This window comes from Sorex fumeus, unplaced genomic scaffold (genome assembly GCF_029834395.1).
Source record: "Sorex fumeus unplaced genomic scaffold, SorFum_2.1 ptg000045l, whole genome shotgun sequence".
NCBI lineage: Eukaryota > Metazoa > Chordata > Mammalia > Eulipotyphla > Soricidae > Sorex > Sorex fumeus.
The window spans coordinates 15,686,565-15,703,252 of record NW_026606102.1 but is presented as its reverse complement, the minus strand read 5'-3'; the positions used below and the strand labels follow the sequence as shown (position 1 = coordinate 15,703,252).

The following is a 16,688-nucleotide window of genomic DNA, read 5'->3' as shown; positions in this document are numbered from 1 at the left end:
AATTACTCCTGGCAGTGCACGGGGGACCATACTGGAAGTCAGGGATTGAACTCAGGTCAGCCTCATGCAAGGCAAATGCTCTGCCCGCTGTACTATGCTCTGACCCCGAGAGAGATTTTGTCATAGATCATCAGAAGCACTCTAAAAGGAAGCTTTCATCATTGTATATTTCAAGAAACTCACAAAGGTTGATTATCTGTTTCATGGCTTTTAACTCCCCACTTACCGAAGTCGTACTGCTACTGCTGGCTGCACTGAAAGGGTCAGTACTTGATGTGGCAAAAAGATCGGCAGAAGACTGCTTGAAGAAACAATCAGACGCAAATGGATCTGAACCCTTGAAAGGGTCACCTCCAAATGGATCTAAGAAAACACAATACATATAAAAATTATTACATGAAATTTCCTGGCACACGAAGGCATAATAACTGGCCTATTTGAAAGACATTTTAAACTCCTGTAAAATCTGTTTGGTACTTTGTATTATGGTTACTGATCATTTTAAAAAGCATAAACAGTACCTAGTTAAATAGCTTTAATTAATGTTCTTTCCACTTATTTATCTTTCACTCAAAGTAAATTATTAATTCCAACGATTACTATACAAACATTATGAAAATGCTATGCTTAAATAATTCCTCTAAGCTGGTGATTTTATTTTTGATGAGTGTTCAAAGACTCCTCTGTGGCTTTGAGAAAAGAAACCATGTCTTTCACCAAATGAAATTACTCTTAATAAGCATATGATTTCAAGTTGCTTAATTTTAAGACCATTATTCTCAGCTTTAACTAAATGGAATACCAGACTTACTCTATTTTAATGAAAAGTCTCAAAGAAATAGTATCTTAAAAAGTCTGATTTGATAATTCCTAAAGAAGTTTCCTTTCCTCACACTTATTAAAATTGCTCATGATCTACTTAGAAAGAAAAAAATCCTATACCCTGTAGAAGCAGACAACATTAAACTCATCTAATTCTTGGCTAAAAAGGAAAAATCAGTGTAAATATTTTAAAAGCAGCATATATAAGGAATAATGTCATTTTCCCCCATTGAGAAAAAATGAGGAAATTTATAAGAAATTACCATTATCTCTCTGAAAAGATCAGCAAAATAACCACATGAATTTGAAATACTTTTCCATTCCAAATCATAAATAGAGTTTCAAGAGGCTAGAATGGAAGACTTTAGAAAATAGATTAATATGTATAAATTGAATTTGCTTAGTGTGGAAAAGAGAAAAATTCTGAGAGTATGTTAAAGGGGCCTTATATAAGTTTCAGAGCTAAATAAAAAGTCCTATTTCCTATAAATACCCAACTGGGATCTTTTACTTCTAAATATAACATAAACTCTTAAGTAGAATCAAATTAAAACTAAAATGAACCTCAATACAATACTGACCAATTTTCCCAAAAGGATCATCCTTGAAAGGATCACCTGTGATTAAAAAAAATGCAGAAATCAAAATAACAGTATTTATTTTTATGGTACATTAAAGGGTTACTTTAAAACAAAAGCAAGTTCTTTAAGGCAATTTTTCCATAAGTATTATCTCAAAGTAGATAAAACAATGAATGCCACACACTGTAAGGAAATATTTGAAATAATAAACAAATAGAAGTATAGCAGAAACACAAATAAAAGAAGCAAATCTTAGTTAACTATACTTACCCATGACCATAAAGTGAAAATGTAGATAAAGAAAGAGGCAAAAATCTTACCAACAAAATCTCTAACCCACAAATATACTGGATGAATACTACCACATTAGAAACAAAGACAATTCACTGAAGTCAGGGGCCAGAGATAATACAGAGGTCAAGGTGCTTCCCTTATATGCACCATACCCTTGTGTGGTCCTGGCACTACTTATGCTCCCTGTACCATCGTCAGAAGTTATCCCTGATCATAGTCCCAGGAGTAACCCCTGAGCAGAGCCAGGTGTGTCCAAAAACCAAACCAAAACACTTAAAGAACTGAAGAGTTGACAGGGTAGACATCATAATAGGTACTACAGAAATCCAAAGGATTATCAGAGATTACTTTGTAAATGTATATGCCATGAAACGAGAGTCTAGAAGAAATAAAAAACTTTTGGACTCCTATACCTCCAAGGCCACGGAACACCTGAACAGACCTATCGCTATCAGAGAACTTGAAATGGTAATCAAAAGTTTCCCTGAAAACAAAAACCCAGGTCCAGATGCATTCATTAGTGAGTTCTTTTAAACTGTTACAAAAAGACTAACTGCCAATCCTTTTCTTTGAGACTCTTTGAGGAAACTGAAGAAACAGAAAGACTCCAAACAGTATCTATGAAGCAAATATTACTCTGATATCAAAAGTGGACAGAGACACCACAAAGAGAGAGAGAGAGAGAGAGAGAGAGAGAGAGAGAGAGAGAGAGAGAATTACAGACTAATATCCCTGATGACCTGATGAACATATGAAGATCTCAACAAAATACTAGCAAATTGAATCCAACAATTCATCAAAAAGATCATACAACATGACCAAGTGGGATTCATCAGGGATGCAAGGATAGTTTAACATATATAAGTTAATCAATGTAATACACCATATCATAATGAAAAAAAATCATATGGTCATCATATGGTCACATCAATAGATGCAGAGAAAGCATTTGATAAGATCCAGCATCCTTTCATGATAAAAACTCACAAGAGAATGGGAGCAGAAGGGCTTTCCTCAACAGAGTCAAAGCCATTGACCAGAAGCCCACAGCAACATTATACAGAATGGGGAAAACCTAAAAGCCTTCCCCCTAAGATTAGGCACAAGACAAGGTTGCCTACTTTCACCACTTCTATTCAATATAATACTGGAAGTATTTGCCATAGCAGCCAGACAAGAAAAAGATATTAAGGGCATCCAGAAAGGAAAGGAAGAAGTCAAGTTCTTATTATTTGTGGATGACATCACACTATATTTAGAAAAGCCCAAAGACTACAAAAACAGTTTCTGGAAACAACAGATTTGTAGAGTGGCAGGCTACAAAATTAACATGCAAAAGTCCATGGCTTTCCTATAAGCAAACAATGAAATAGAAGAGAAACAATTTTAAAAATACCATTCATAATTGTGACTCAGAAAATCAAGTACTGGGAGCCTGAGAGATAGTATAGCAGGTAGGGCACTTTCCATGGCCAATCTGGGCACAATCCCTAGCATTCTAAATGATCCCCTGAAACTGTAAGGAGCGATCCCTGAGTGCAGAGCCAGGAGAAACTTCTGACCACAGCTGGGTGTGGCCCTCAAATTAAAACAAAACGTGAAAATCAAGTACCTAGAAATCAGCTTCATCAAAGAGGTAAAAAACCTATATAAAGAAAACTACAAAATACTACATGACCAAGTGGGATTCATCAGGAAAAAAAAAGAACACAAGGAAATGAAAACATATCTCCTGCTAATAGGCTTGGGAGAATTAAAATCGTCAAAATGGCAATACTCCCTAACATATTATACAGAATGCAGTCCCTACAAGGATATCCATGACATTTATGACATTTTTCAAAGTAACAGATCAAATATTCCTGAAATTCACATTTTAACAATAAACTCCCCAACTAGCTAAAGAAACCCTTGGGAAAAAGAAGTTGGGAGGCATCATTTTTCCCAACTTCAAACTGTACTACAAAGTACTAGCAATTAAAACAACATGGTACTGGAATTAAAAAGACCTTCTGATCAATGAAATAGAACTGAAAATTCAGACACAGACCCTCAGGTATCTGATCAATTAATCTTCAAAAAAGGAGCAAAAAATATGAAGTGGGGCAAGGAAAGCCTCTTCAAGTGGTGCTGGGAAAGCTGATAGGCCACTTTCAAGAACATGAGCATAGCCATCTTCCTGACACCATGCAAAAAAGTCAAATCAAAATGGGTTAAAGACCTTGATAGCAGACCTGAATTCAAAACTTGCCACAGTCCAGCTGCAACAAAGGTTCAGGACCCCTGAAGGTGCACTGGTGGTGTCAGCGAAAGAACACGAAAAAACTTTTTCAGGTGTTGAAGGAGATCTCTGCTTCATTCCATTTTGTGTCTATATTTATATTTATTTTCTATGCATGCATATAGCTTATGAATTCCTTACAGCAGGAGATTAGGCAAGCAGCTTTCTGTCTCACTTGTGGTTGCACAGAATTAAAAATAAACTGTTCAAACATAGCATGCAGAGTTCACAAATACAACTCATAAATTATGTCAAACTAACACAAATAGTTAATCAGACGTTGATTTATATCTAACTGTATTTTCAATAATATTTTGCTTTTTTCAATAATATTTTGCTTTTGAAGGCTTTTACGATATCCGGGGGGCAGGGGGGAGTGTAGTGCCCACCATAATGACTAAGCATATGACACATTGAACCTTTGGCAAAGAATAAGGCGCAGCAGCCCATTGTGGTGTTTGTTAAATATAAAACAAAAGGTTGATCTTATAAGGCAAATTAGGACCTGGAATCATTGGTGGGGAAAGAGTTGGTTACAGTTTAACAAGAAAGAACGAAGGGATCCGGATATCATGGGGAATAGTGGCCCTCCCATTGATCGTCGATTTGCTCGAGCGGGCCCAGTAACGTCTCCATTGGAGACTTTGTTGTTATTGTGTCTGGCATATCGAATACTCTCGGTAGCTTGCCGGGCTCTCCGAGAGGGGTGGAGGAATCGAACTCGGGTCGGCCATGTTGGCCGCTTGTAAGGCGAACGCCCTACCGCTGTGCTATCGCTCCGGCTGGACCCGAGTTCGATTTTCTGCCTTGTGTAGGCAGAAAACTCAGTCAGGAACAACTTTATAACATTGTATCTCACAGTGATTTAATTAAAAAAAAAGGGGGGGGGTTGAAGAGTACAGAAATAAAATCTTATATTTGTTTATCTGATTTCTGAGATAATTGCCAAGACAATGCAATGAGTGGTAGAGTGACTAACTGAATATTCATGCAGAAAAGAATAAATTAGATCTGTATCTCATATCATATGCAAAAAAAATAAGTTAATATGGATCAGAGACATAAAGAGCTAAAACCATAAAACTCTTAGAATAAAGCCTACGAGTAAATGACGGTTTGGGAAATAGTCTGGATCTTAACTATGACATCAAAGCATAAATAACAAAAGAAAAAGTAAAGTGAACATCAAATGAAGACAATACAGAACACAAGAAAGTATCTGTGAATCATACAGTAAAAAGAAGAGACCTGTATTTACAAGTCAACTGATTTTACAAATCAATGATAAAAACATAAACAATAAGAGATAAACATTAAAAATGGGTGATGTGAATAAGCATTTCTTCAAAGACGACAGATGTCTAAGAAGCACATAAAATAATTCTCAAGATTAGAGAAACAGAGATCAAAGACACAGCAAAAAACCACTTCACATTCACTAGGATGACAATGACCAAAAATATATTAACAAGTGTTGGTGAGACTATCAAGAAAATGCAACGCTTGTAACAATGCTGGTGGAAGTGTAAAATGATAGACACTTCGGTAAATAGTTTAGCAGTTCCTCAAACAACAGTTATAGTATGATCTGACATAGACCCAGAATGAATAAAACCACAAATTCACACAAAAACAGTATACAAATGTTCATAGCATCATCATTAATAATAAAAAAAACAGAAAATCTATTCGTTCATCTTAAAGCATAAATATGCCTTATCTATCTAATGGAAAGTTATTCATCAACAGAAAGGAATAAAGCTTAGTGACATTACAACATGAATAAAACTTGAAAATATATGCTAAGTGAAGGAAGTCAGGCACAAAATATTAGAAACTGTGTAATTCCATAAATAAGCATATCTATAGAGATTAAGAAGTAGATTAATGGTTGCCTAGAATAGGGGCCTTAGGGGTTAGAGGTTGGACAGTGATTCCAAATGAGTACTGAATTATTTTTATAAGGGGATTAAAAAAAGTTCCAAAATTAACTCTGGCAATGATCACACAACTCGGCATATTAAAAATCATTCAACTGTACAATTTATTTTATTTGTTTGCTTTTTCAGCCACACCTAGCAGTGCTTAGGGCGGACTTCTGGCTCTGTATTCAGGAAGTGCTCCTGGCAGGCTCGGGGGACCATAAGTGCTGCCAGGGACAGAACCTGAGTCAGCTGTGTGAAGACAAACACCTTACCCTCTGTACTATCACTCAGGCCCCATCAATTGTATAATTTCAATTTACAATTGATTTACCTTTTAACATTTCACATATCTCAATAAAATATTTAAAAATTTTTCTAGTACTTAGGGGATAGAGCTCTAAATTAGCTATGCTTGGAGTCACATCCCCCCAAAACATTTTTTTTTTAAAAAGATCTAATATTTAGGGGCTGGAGCAATAGCACAGCCAGAAGCATGCCCTGAGCACCACTGGGTGTGGCACAAAATACAAAAGGTGCAATAAAATAACATACTTAGAGTCATGGGGCTGGAGTGATAGCATAGCGGTAGGGCGTTTGCCTTGCACGCAGCCAACATGGCTGACCCGAGTTCGATTCCTCCGCCCCTCTCAGAGAGCCCGGCAAGCTACCGAGAGTATCTCGCCTGCACGGCAGAGCCTGGCAAGCTCCCCGTGACGTATTCGATATGCCAAACACAGTAACAACAAGTCTCATGATGGAGACGTTACTGGGCTCGCTTGAGCAAATCAATGAACAACGGGAGGACAGTGACAGTGACAGTGACTTAGAGTCATGTCAGAACTTGGCCTAAATATGGGAAATCAATCTCTCTCCCTTTCTCTCTCTGTCTCTCTCTCTCTGTCTCTCTCTCTCTCTCTAAGGGGTGCCAAGGAAAGTGTCATCCTGCCCCTTGTACCACCCTTCAGGCCCCAGTTTTCTATCTTTAAAAGTGATTACTGTTACAATATGTTTTTGGAAATAAAATATAAAAAATGTTTTCAGTTTACATTGTCATCAGATATTTCAGTTTATTAGATTTCTCTATTTCTCCAATTTGACTGTGGGCACCTCGAGGCAGGGGGGATCAGGCTTCTAACAGCTTCCACTATTTTAAGAGTTTGCTGCTGGCACTGTTGGCAACTGGTAGCTGACTTAATAGTGTCCAATCTCCTCTGCCAGTCCATAATACCTATTTCTTTTGATTAGTATTCTGAAGAAGAAACACACTAGTAATCAGGCATTCTTAAGCATAATCAAGGCTTAGTTCCAGGACTTAGTTCCCTGAAGAGCACAAATGCTATCAAAGCTAACATTTTAAATCTCTACTCCTCTCTACCTCTGTTACATCATGTAGGATCTCAAAACAAAAGCCCTAATTTTTATACGGACAATATACATAAGAGGTTTAATTTTGGGTGATAAATCTCTAATACAAAAATAAGAGTACTTACTGCCAACGAAAGGATCAGACTGGAAGAAATCCAAGTTTGAATCTGCAACTGGATCTGCCAGTGAACTTGATTCAACATTAAATGGATCTTCCTAAAATGATTTTAAAATTTAAAGACATTGTTTCAGGAGTCAAAGTTTTAAAAGATAATGTTTTAAAATAAAATGAAATGCTTTGAAAATTCAATTTTTGCTCTTTGGCCCTTTGCAAAGTTTGCATTCCATGATAATGCACATTTTATTTTCTGATTATTAGGTTAGAGATCAGATTAAAGAACTAAAAACTTTACCTCTAATTCACTCTAATTCAGGGGCCAATTAAGAAGACTTAAGGGAGAGTAGAAAATACTGAGACCTGAATGCTAACAGATCAAGACCTTTAAAATATAGCTAACGATGTCCTTCTTGAGCAGCTCTCCGGCACGGCCATGGCCCCTGAGGCATATGGACCTAATTCGGAACCCAGTAGCTTTTGGCAGAAATGTGAATGAACTATGCATTAAGCTATGGCACTGTGCCCCGCTCCCCCAGAGGGAAAGGGTGTCTGTCTCTTCCGCCTCCTCCCCCCAACCCCCGCAGCATGGTGGCTGTCACCTCAGAGCTTATTGGACAGCCAGGTATGAGCCAGCGGTGACGGGCAACTGTGGCCTCATAAGATGGAGGAGGGGGGGCGTGGAACCTGCACGTCCTTCTTGCCCCACCGAGACCACAAGTTGCCCCCCACGAAGGGCTCTCCGGCACAGCCATGGACCCAGAGTCACACAAACCAATCTCAGAACTATGCGGCTTTTGGCAGAAATTCCTCCAGACTTAATTAGTAAAATATCAAAATCCAAAATGTGCAGCCGCTATTGTGGCCATGCAACATCCTATGGTCTTCATAACCAGCAATAGAAAACAAATTATTTTACGATGCCTTTTCAGCAGGTTTGATTGTTGGGGAAAAATTCCAAATAATAACGGTGCATCTTTTGTCGAAATAATGAATGTAATCAAAGTCGAGAGAGAGTTAAGTGGAAATCATCTGCCTCACAGGTATGGGGAAGGATGGGATGGGGGGTATATTGGGGTTTTTGGTGATGGGAAATATGCACTGGTGAAGGGATGGGTGTCTGATCATTGTACAACCAAGACCGAAACCTGAAAGCTTTGTAACTGTACTCACGGTGATTCAATAAATTTTTTAAAAATAAATAAATGAATAAATAAATAAATACTTTGAAAATTTAACTGGTGGTAACAACAAATATTTTTGCAATTTTAAGTCCATTTAATATATATTTTTTCTTGACTTAATATAATCCATCTAGAAAAACCAACAATCAAAGAGCACTTAGAAAAACACATACTGTTTTTTGTTTTTGGACCATGCCTGGCCTTCTCAGAGCTTACTCCTGGCTCTGTGATCATGGATCACTCCTGGAAGTGCTCAGAGGACCACATGTGGTGCCAGTAATAAAAATCAGGTTGGCTGCATACAAGGCAAATCTTACACCCTATTACCACCTGTCTGGCCCCAAACAAAATTTTTTTTACCTCTTTCGAATGTCTTTCATTGTTAAAATCAGGACAAATTTTTTCATTAACAGCTGCAGTCACCACTTCATTTTCATCAGTCACATCACCAGGCTGTATTTCAGGACTAGTTCTTGCCTACAAGATAACACTACAATGGACTAACAATGCAATTTCTACTTGGCAGAGGAAACTGAGAAAAGATAACACAAATTACTAAAAACTTTTCTTAAAAGAAAGCAGAATTTATTCATGAAATAACTTACCCTAAAATCTCCCATAGGAAAATGGCATCAACATGCACTAAAGTCATTCAGACTAGAAAATCAGGACATCCTTAACCATATCCCTCTGATCAATCCCCATAAATTAGTTGCTAAGTCTAGCTAAGTCTACCCTCTTTCCCTTTCTCAAATATTTCTCTTACTCTCTTTGACAGTTCACAGTTTCATCATTTCTGGCCAGCAACCAACTGTCTTCCTGACTCTAACATTTGCCCTTTCAATCTACACTTCTTATAGCAGCCAAAGTAATGGATTTAAAATGTGTATGTGATCATGATCTGATAAAACAAAATCCTTCACAATGGGGGAGGGGTGTATTCTGAATTTAAACCAGTAGGCATTAAGGCGTAAGAGTGAAAAAGTCAATCTCCATTCTATTCCATCACCATTCTTTGAATGATAACCTAATAATTTGTCTTTAGTTATTGAAAGGCTAAATGTATCTAATAGTGTATTTACATTGCCTACATATAATTAAGACAGACAAATTTAGATTTTTAATAGCTTTTAAATTTGTATTCTTCTTACCATCTCTCCTGTTATTATTTAAGTTTAGTCTCTTATGCAGATGATTCCAATACTCTCAAAATATCTCTGCATCTAATCCAATGGATTACACTCTCAAGTCTATTTCCCATATTTTCTTAAAGAGAAATAGACTGCCTTTTCTTGCCTCATGGCTATTCGCTTCAGTAAGGCAGAAACTCCAGAGTTTCAGATGAATCTGAACTTTTTTTTTTTCCTTTTTTGGGTCACACAGGCAATGCACAAGGGTTATTCCTGGCTTGTGCACTCAGTAATTACTCCTGGCGGTGGTTGGGGGATCATATGGGATGCTGGGAATCAAATCCAGGTCGGCTGCGTGCAAGACAAATGTCCTACCTGCTGTGCTATCGCTCCAGCCCCTAAACTTCTAATTGTCTGGCACTTTCCTGACCTAAAAGTGTTCATTACTTTTCCAGGGACACATCACAATCACTCATGGAATTTGTATGTACCTGTTTCCATCCTAGGTTAAATGGCACAATGACACTGACATTTTGATCAAGTTAGCAGTGACACTTGCTCACCAAGAGAGCATCTTCATCTAACAGTACTCTCCTGGTATCACAAAAGAGCCTCAAATATCTCGTGACATTGGCAAATGTTGATGCTTTTTTCCCCTGCCTGAAATGGACCATCTGTTTAACTAGTCTTACTTCAAAGCCCACTTGTAAAAGTCTTCCCTACAAAATCTTAGAAGCCCCTCCAAAATGCCCTAGCTACATATTCCATGTTTCCTTTCTCACAGTTCTCCAACAGTGTCGTAATACTTCTAGGCTGTATGCTGTGAAGGCAAGGTTAAAGGTATTTTAACTCACACAAGTCTTTGTAGTTCATACAGAACACAGCAGCCCTCTTGCACATAACTGGAGCTCTCGAAATAATTGATAAACAAATGCCTTCAATGTTCTAAAATGATTATTTCTAGTTTGAGGTGAAAGAAGTTAGACATGTCTTTATACGTTACCATCTACAGACCTAGTGCTTGAAAAGTATACTCCCTAATAAGTAGACTGGCTGAAAGTGTATTTTCATAGTAGTCAGAATTTTTGGAGCAGTATCCCTCTCTGTTATTAGAAGAATACTTCAACTAACCTTAGCTCAGGTCTGACCACATATTTATACTGGGTATGACACAAAAGAAAGTTTGAGTTGAATGAGTTTTGTTTTCTGAAAGTTGATTATGAAGATTATGGAAATAATCAAACTTACTGGAGACTCCTGCTGTATAGGCTCAGATTCTAGGGTGCTCTGGTTTTCAGCATGCTCATTAAGGTTGGCGGCTTCACTGCTGCTGGTGCTGAGGCTGCAATAATCTGTAGAACCATTTACAATAATGTTGTGCGGATTATTGCACCAGTTTAATTGATTATTGTGGTTTTCTAGATCTTTCATTTCCATGAGCTTCATTTTCATCTGTCAACACAATACAAACCAGATTTTATTATTAGAAAGACATGTAACATAAAAATGGCAATTCCCTTAGACTTGGTCAATGACAAATTTGAGTTTTTTGGGGGGGAAGGGGTTAGGACCACACTAGTGCTCCAGGATCAATGTTTCTGCACTCAGAGATGACTCCAGGCAGGGCCAAGGGGACCATATGCAGTATTGGAATTTGAATCCAAGTGGGACACATGCAAGACAAACTACAAGCTGTACTATTTATCCAGTCCAAATTTGCTTTCTTTAGGGAGAATTCTCCAGGTATGTACCATGAATTAGAGAAAATACTTCAGTATTCCAATCCAGTAAATTGTCCTTTTGAAATTCATTTGTGTATGTGTGTGTGTGTGTGTGAGTGCATGCGCGCACAGCATGTGAATACACACACACACACACACACACACATCTGAAAGCTCTAGGAATTCTAATTAAAATAACTTCATATTAACAATCACCTGGCATTAGAAAATGATTCAAGTATTGAGGAAAAGAGCAAAGAATCAGGGCAAGAGATTTTTGTGAAGCTCTAAAAGACATAAACTAAGCTCACATAGAGCACAAAGGCTTTGGAGTCATCAATACTTCTAGGAAGAAAAGGAATGAAGACGACATAAAATAACGTCCTACGCTCTAGCATTAGTTTTTAATAGGCTAGAGTCCTACGAAGCATTCTACAAATCTAAATCAAATATGTTAAAGATCTATTTGAAGTTTTTTTTTTGTTTTGTTTTTTTGCTTTTGGGTTCACACCCGGATATGCACAGGAATTACCTCCTTGCTTTGCACTCAGGAATTACTCCTGATGGTGTGCAGTGCTCAGGGGACCATATGGGATGCTGGGAATCGAATCCAGCTCAGCCATGTGCAAGGCAAACGCCCTACCCACTGTACTATTGCTCCAGCCCCTATTTGAAGTTTTCTTGATTCCAACATTCAAGTGACTTTAAACTCCCGACTCTACACTACTGGAAACGAGAAGCAATAGAAAAATGCTATTAATATCAATAGCACTGTAGCACTGTCCTCCCGTTGTTCATCAATTTGCTCGAGTGGGCCCAGTAATGTCTCCATCGTGTGACTTACTTGTTGTTACTGTGTTTGGCATATCAAATACATCACGGGTAGTTTGCCAGGCTTTGCCAAGTGGGCAAGATACTCTCGGTAACTTGCCAGGCTCTCCGAGAGGGATGAAGGAATCGAACCCGGGTTGGCTGCGTGCAAGGCAAATGCTCTACCCGCTGGGCTATCACTCCATCCCATATGATGCCCTGAGCACCACCCTGAGTGCAGAGCCAGGTGTGACACCTCAGCACCCCCTTCTCCCCCAAAACAAACAACCCAAAATGACAATGGAGGTGCCAGATAGTACAACAGTAAGGTATAGCCTTACACAAATGTGACTTGGGTCACATAGCACCCCATATGGTCCCCCAAGCTTGCCAGGAGTTATCCCTGAGCACAGAGCCAGGAATAAGGGCTAAGAACAGGCAGGTATGCCCCCTCCCCAACAAAAACAAACCAAAAAAGACAATGTAATTTTCTTTATTAACATGCTTTTTTTTTTGCTTTTAACAAATATAGATTACCAACTTTCATTTTACACATCATGCCTTTACTTCCCCAGAAGCTTTTAAAATTGCTCAATCTGAAACCTCCAAGCCATCATTTCATCATAGATCTTCTCAGGATTATAAACTAATCAAGAGACAGATGTAAATCTACGTAAATCTAGCTGTCATTTTTTTTTTCTTCTTTTTTGTTTTGGGGCCACATCTAGTAGTGCTCAGGGCTTACTCTGGGCTCTGTACTCAGGGATCACTCCTGGCCTGGCAACGCCGAAAGGACCAGATATGGTATCAGGGATTAAATTAGAGTAGGCTGCAAGAAAGGCCTTACCCTCTGCACCACATTTCTGGCTCCCAGTTTCCATTTCTTAATTCATACAGGGAGTTTAAGAACTACCTCCATAAGGTGATTATCAAGTGAGGCAAAGATATAAATAGTGGACAAAGTGTGCAAAAATGCCTGACACACTATATTTCCTAAAAGTATTCTTCCCCTACTCCCCATCCCAGTCAGCCAATTCACCAATTACTAAAAAGTTAAAAGACCTTGGGGTCTTTGAGGATAGGTTCACAAATTCTGTTACCAATTTTGTATCTTCAATATTCAGTTTAATGATACACAATGAAAGTGCTCAGTACATGTTCACTGAATGAATGCAAGTTTTATGCTTATGAATTGAAGCGGTGAGCATCAGCTGGCATTTATATGTAGCAAATGCACAGTATTTAGAATATGAGCAATCTCCAAATACTACACAATGGAAAAATAAACCATGTGTGTCCTGTATAATCCTTGAGCTTTTAACTTATAACTGTTTTTCTTTACTCCACAGAAATAATTTTATATCCTAATCAAGTGAATATGTATATTATTAAAGGTAATACTGAATATGTATGGAATATTTAAATGCATGTATACATAATATAAACACATCTGTAATCTCACATATACATAGGCACACATATTAAGAGTCAATTTTCAGAAATCCTATTCTATTAAAAATAGTTTTACCATGCCATATTAAATTAAATTAAATCAATTTAAATATCCATTAAAAACCTACAGTCAGTCTAAAATTTGAAACATTAAGATCAAAAATCATATAAACAGTTAATGCTTCTTTTTCAAGTGTTTTTTTTAATAATCTTCTTTGAGCCAATCAATCTAGGCTTCCAGCATTTAATTCTTTCATTCACTTGTCACTAAGACTGATCTTCCTTAGTCTCTGCTTAAATTTAAAAAAAAATATATGTATAGTATGTATAGTATAAGTAAGATAGAGTTATGGTCAGAAGTTCTTTATTATTTTTCTTGTCCCGAATACTAGGTATCACAATGCCCAAAAGGCAGGCAGGGGGTGGAGGTGGGGGGGGGTGAGGAGGGGGAACCTGGGGACACTGGTGCTGGGAAATGTACACTGGTGGAGGGATGGATGTTGGAACACTGTATGACTGAAATCTAAATGAACAGCTTTGTAAGGTCTATCTCATAATGATTCAATTAAAAAAAAAACACTAGGTATCAAGATGGAAAACTCAAAGTTAAATTTTCTTTCTTTCTTTTCTTTTTTCCATTTTAATAGACCCATGGGAATATACTGCCCTCTGTGGGAAAGACACGCCAATGTCACTAGTCAAAAGTAAGAAATTAGCAGGTCAGAGTGATAGTTTGTCAAGGAAGGCACTTGCCTTGAGTGTGGCTGACACAGGTTTGAACTCGGGCACTGCATATGGTCTTCTAAGACCAGCCAAGAGTGAACCCTGAGATCATAGCCAGAAGAAGCCCTGAGCACGGGCAAGTATTGACCCTACCACGCAAAATACAAAAATCAGAACATTTATTCTGAATCTGGAGATCAAACACAGAGTTGTAATTCTACATTACAATAAACATGTTCTAAGATACATGGTGGCATGACTTGCTAAAGCTATTTTCCTTGACCACAAACATAATTCCATTTTCTTAGCCATGATTTATGATATCTAGGTTCTTTCTGCTTTTCTCATTAAAATATTCTCTTTAAAATTCCCTTTCAGAGAAGTCAAGAAAAGAAAAGCAAAAGTTTAGGTAAAAATAATTTACTAATCAAGTATCTGATAAAAAGACATATCCAGAATGTATTTTTTAAACTCTTACAATTTAATAAGTCAGACAATTCAATTGTTTTTAAAGGGAAATGAGCTAATACAGACATATTATCCAAGAGTCTATACAAGGCTAATTAACACTAAACACACAAAGAGATGTTGAGCAGAACTAGTAGTGGAGAAATGCAAATTAAAAGCATTCTAAAATACGACTTTACACTTAGTAGAATGATAGTCAAAAGCACAGATAATGGAAATATGGCTCAGTAGTACAAAGACATACACTGTAAGGAGAAGGCAGAACCCTCTTATGTTACTACTGGTGGGAAAGTAAAACGGCACAGTAATTTTGGAAAACAGTTTGGCAAATGTATGTACAAGAAAAGATTAAAACTAAACAAAACTACTATATAAGCAACTATCCTAAACCCAAGACTTGTGAAAAATTCAAAGAATTATGTGTATAAGTTCATAGCAGTTAAAAAAAAAGGAAAAAGGAAAAGAACCCAATGCCCATTAACTGGTGAATGGCCAATTGAAACACTTTATAAATATACAATAGAATATACTGTTGATATATGGGTAAAGCTCGGAAAGATTATACCAAGAAGAAAACACATGAATAAGCCTACAGTATTGACTTCATCTATTTGAAATTCTCAGAAAAGACAATTACAGACGCAGAAACCGTATTAGTAGTTACAGTGGTAGGGCGGGGGACAGACTACAAACAGGAAATCTTTGGGGAGTTATGGAAATGTTCTAAAACTGGATTGTGATGTCTGAACTACTCTAAATTGTGTCTTTAAATCCAGCCAAGCCTTATGGTATCATAAATTATGTTTATTTATTTTGGCTTTTTGGGTCATACCCAGTGATGCTCGGAGGTTACTCCTGGCTCTGCACTCAGGAATTATTCTTGGTGCTCGGGGTAACATATTGGATGCCGGGGATTGAACACAGGTTGGCCGCATGCAAGGCAAATGCCTTACCTGCTGTACTATTTCTCCAGCCCAAATTATATTTATTTAAAAAATGGTTTTTTAAAGTATTTTTGAGCCGGACTTTATGGTGCTCCTAGGACAGTGCTTGAGGGACCATGTAGTGCTGGGGACCGAACCCAGGTTTTCTGCACACAAAGCATGCACACTGGTCCTCTGAATCCTCTCCCTGGTCCCAAAATAACTCAAAGAAAAAAACAGGTTTTAAAAATATCAACAGAGCAGCATTCTCACTAGGAAAAACTTTCTTTGTATTACCTGTTTAGCACTTACAGAAGGAAAATAACTGTACTGAGTTAGATTAAAAAGTATAAATTTTTAAGAGTAAAAAGCTCTGAGTGCTAAAAAGAAGTCATACGTGTAACCAAATATGCTAGGGGTGGGGTTGGGGGAGGAGTAGTATTACTATTACTATAAGAGAGTTACGGAGTCCAGTAAAAGGGAGATTCAGAAAGGTTTGGACTGAGAAGACAGTTCAAAGGGCTGAAGTGCGTGCTTCGCAAGTGGGACTCTCAGGTCTGATCCCAGGCACTGCAAAGACCCCTGAGCACCCTTAGAAGCAGAGCCTGAGCAGAGCCGGGAGCCGCTCCTGAGCAGTGACCAGGGTTTCGTCCCCCGCCCCCGCCCCCAAACAAAACATGACAAAAAAGAAAGAAAAGGTCAGGCTATATCTTGAAAAAGTAGTTTATTCATCTGCCAGACTAGAGAGAGGAAGAACATAAAGAGAAGAACTTTATTACAAGTAATAATTATTAAGGAACACTGAACTAGGCTCTAAAAGATTTGAACTCTAGGCTGTGGATTTATTTTTATTCATTTCTATGGGGCCTCTGGGCCACACCCAGCAGTGCTAAG

The 16,688-nt window shown here is 37.8% G+C and overlaps 1 protein-coding gene across 2 annotated transcripts in view; it reads right to left on the bottom strand.

The window, feature by feature from the left end:
* Positions 1-16,688, bottom strand: part of EPS15 (epidermal growth factor receptor pathway substrate 15) — a 156,342-nt gene that overhangs the window by 39,436 nt on the left and 100,218 nt on the right. For both annotated transcript variants that reach the window (XM_056122411.1, XM_056122410.1), the window contains exons 16-20: positions 10,946-11,149; positions 8,928-9,044; positions 7,394-7,484; positions 1,404-1,439; positions 227-363 (exon numbers count right to left, since the gene is read on the bottom strand). In XM_056122411.1, the coding sequence (XP_055978386.1) occupies positions 227-363; positions 1,404-1,439; positions 7,394-7,484; positions 8,928-9,044; positions 10,946-11,149 (585 nt within the window). The remainder of the gene's footprint in view (positions 1-226; positions 364-1,403; positions 1,440-7,393; positions 7,485-8,927; positions 9,045-10,945; positions 11,150-16,688) is intronic.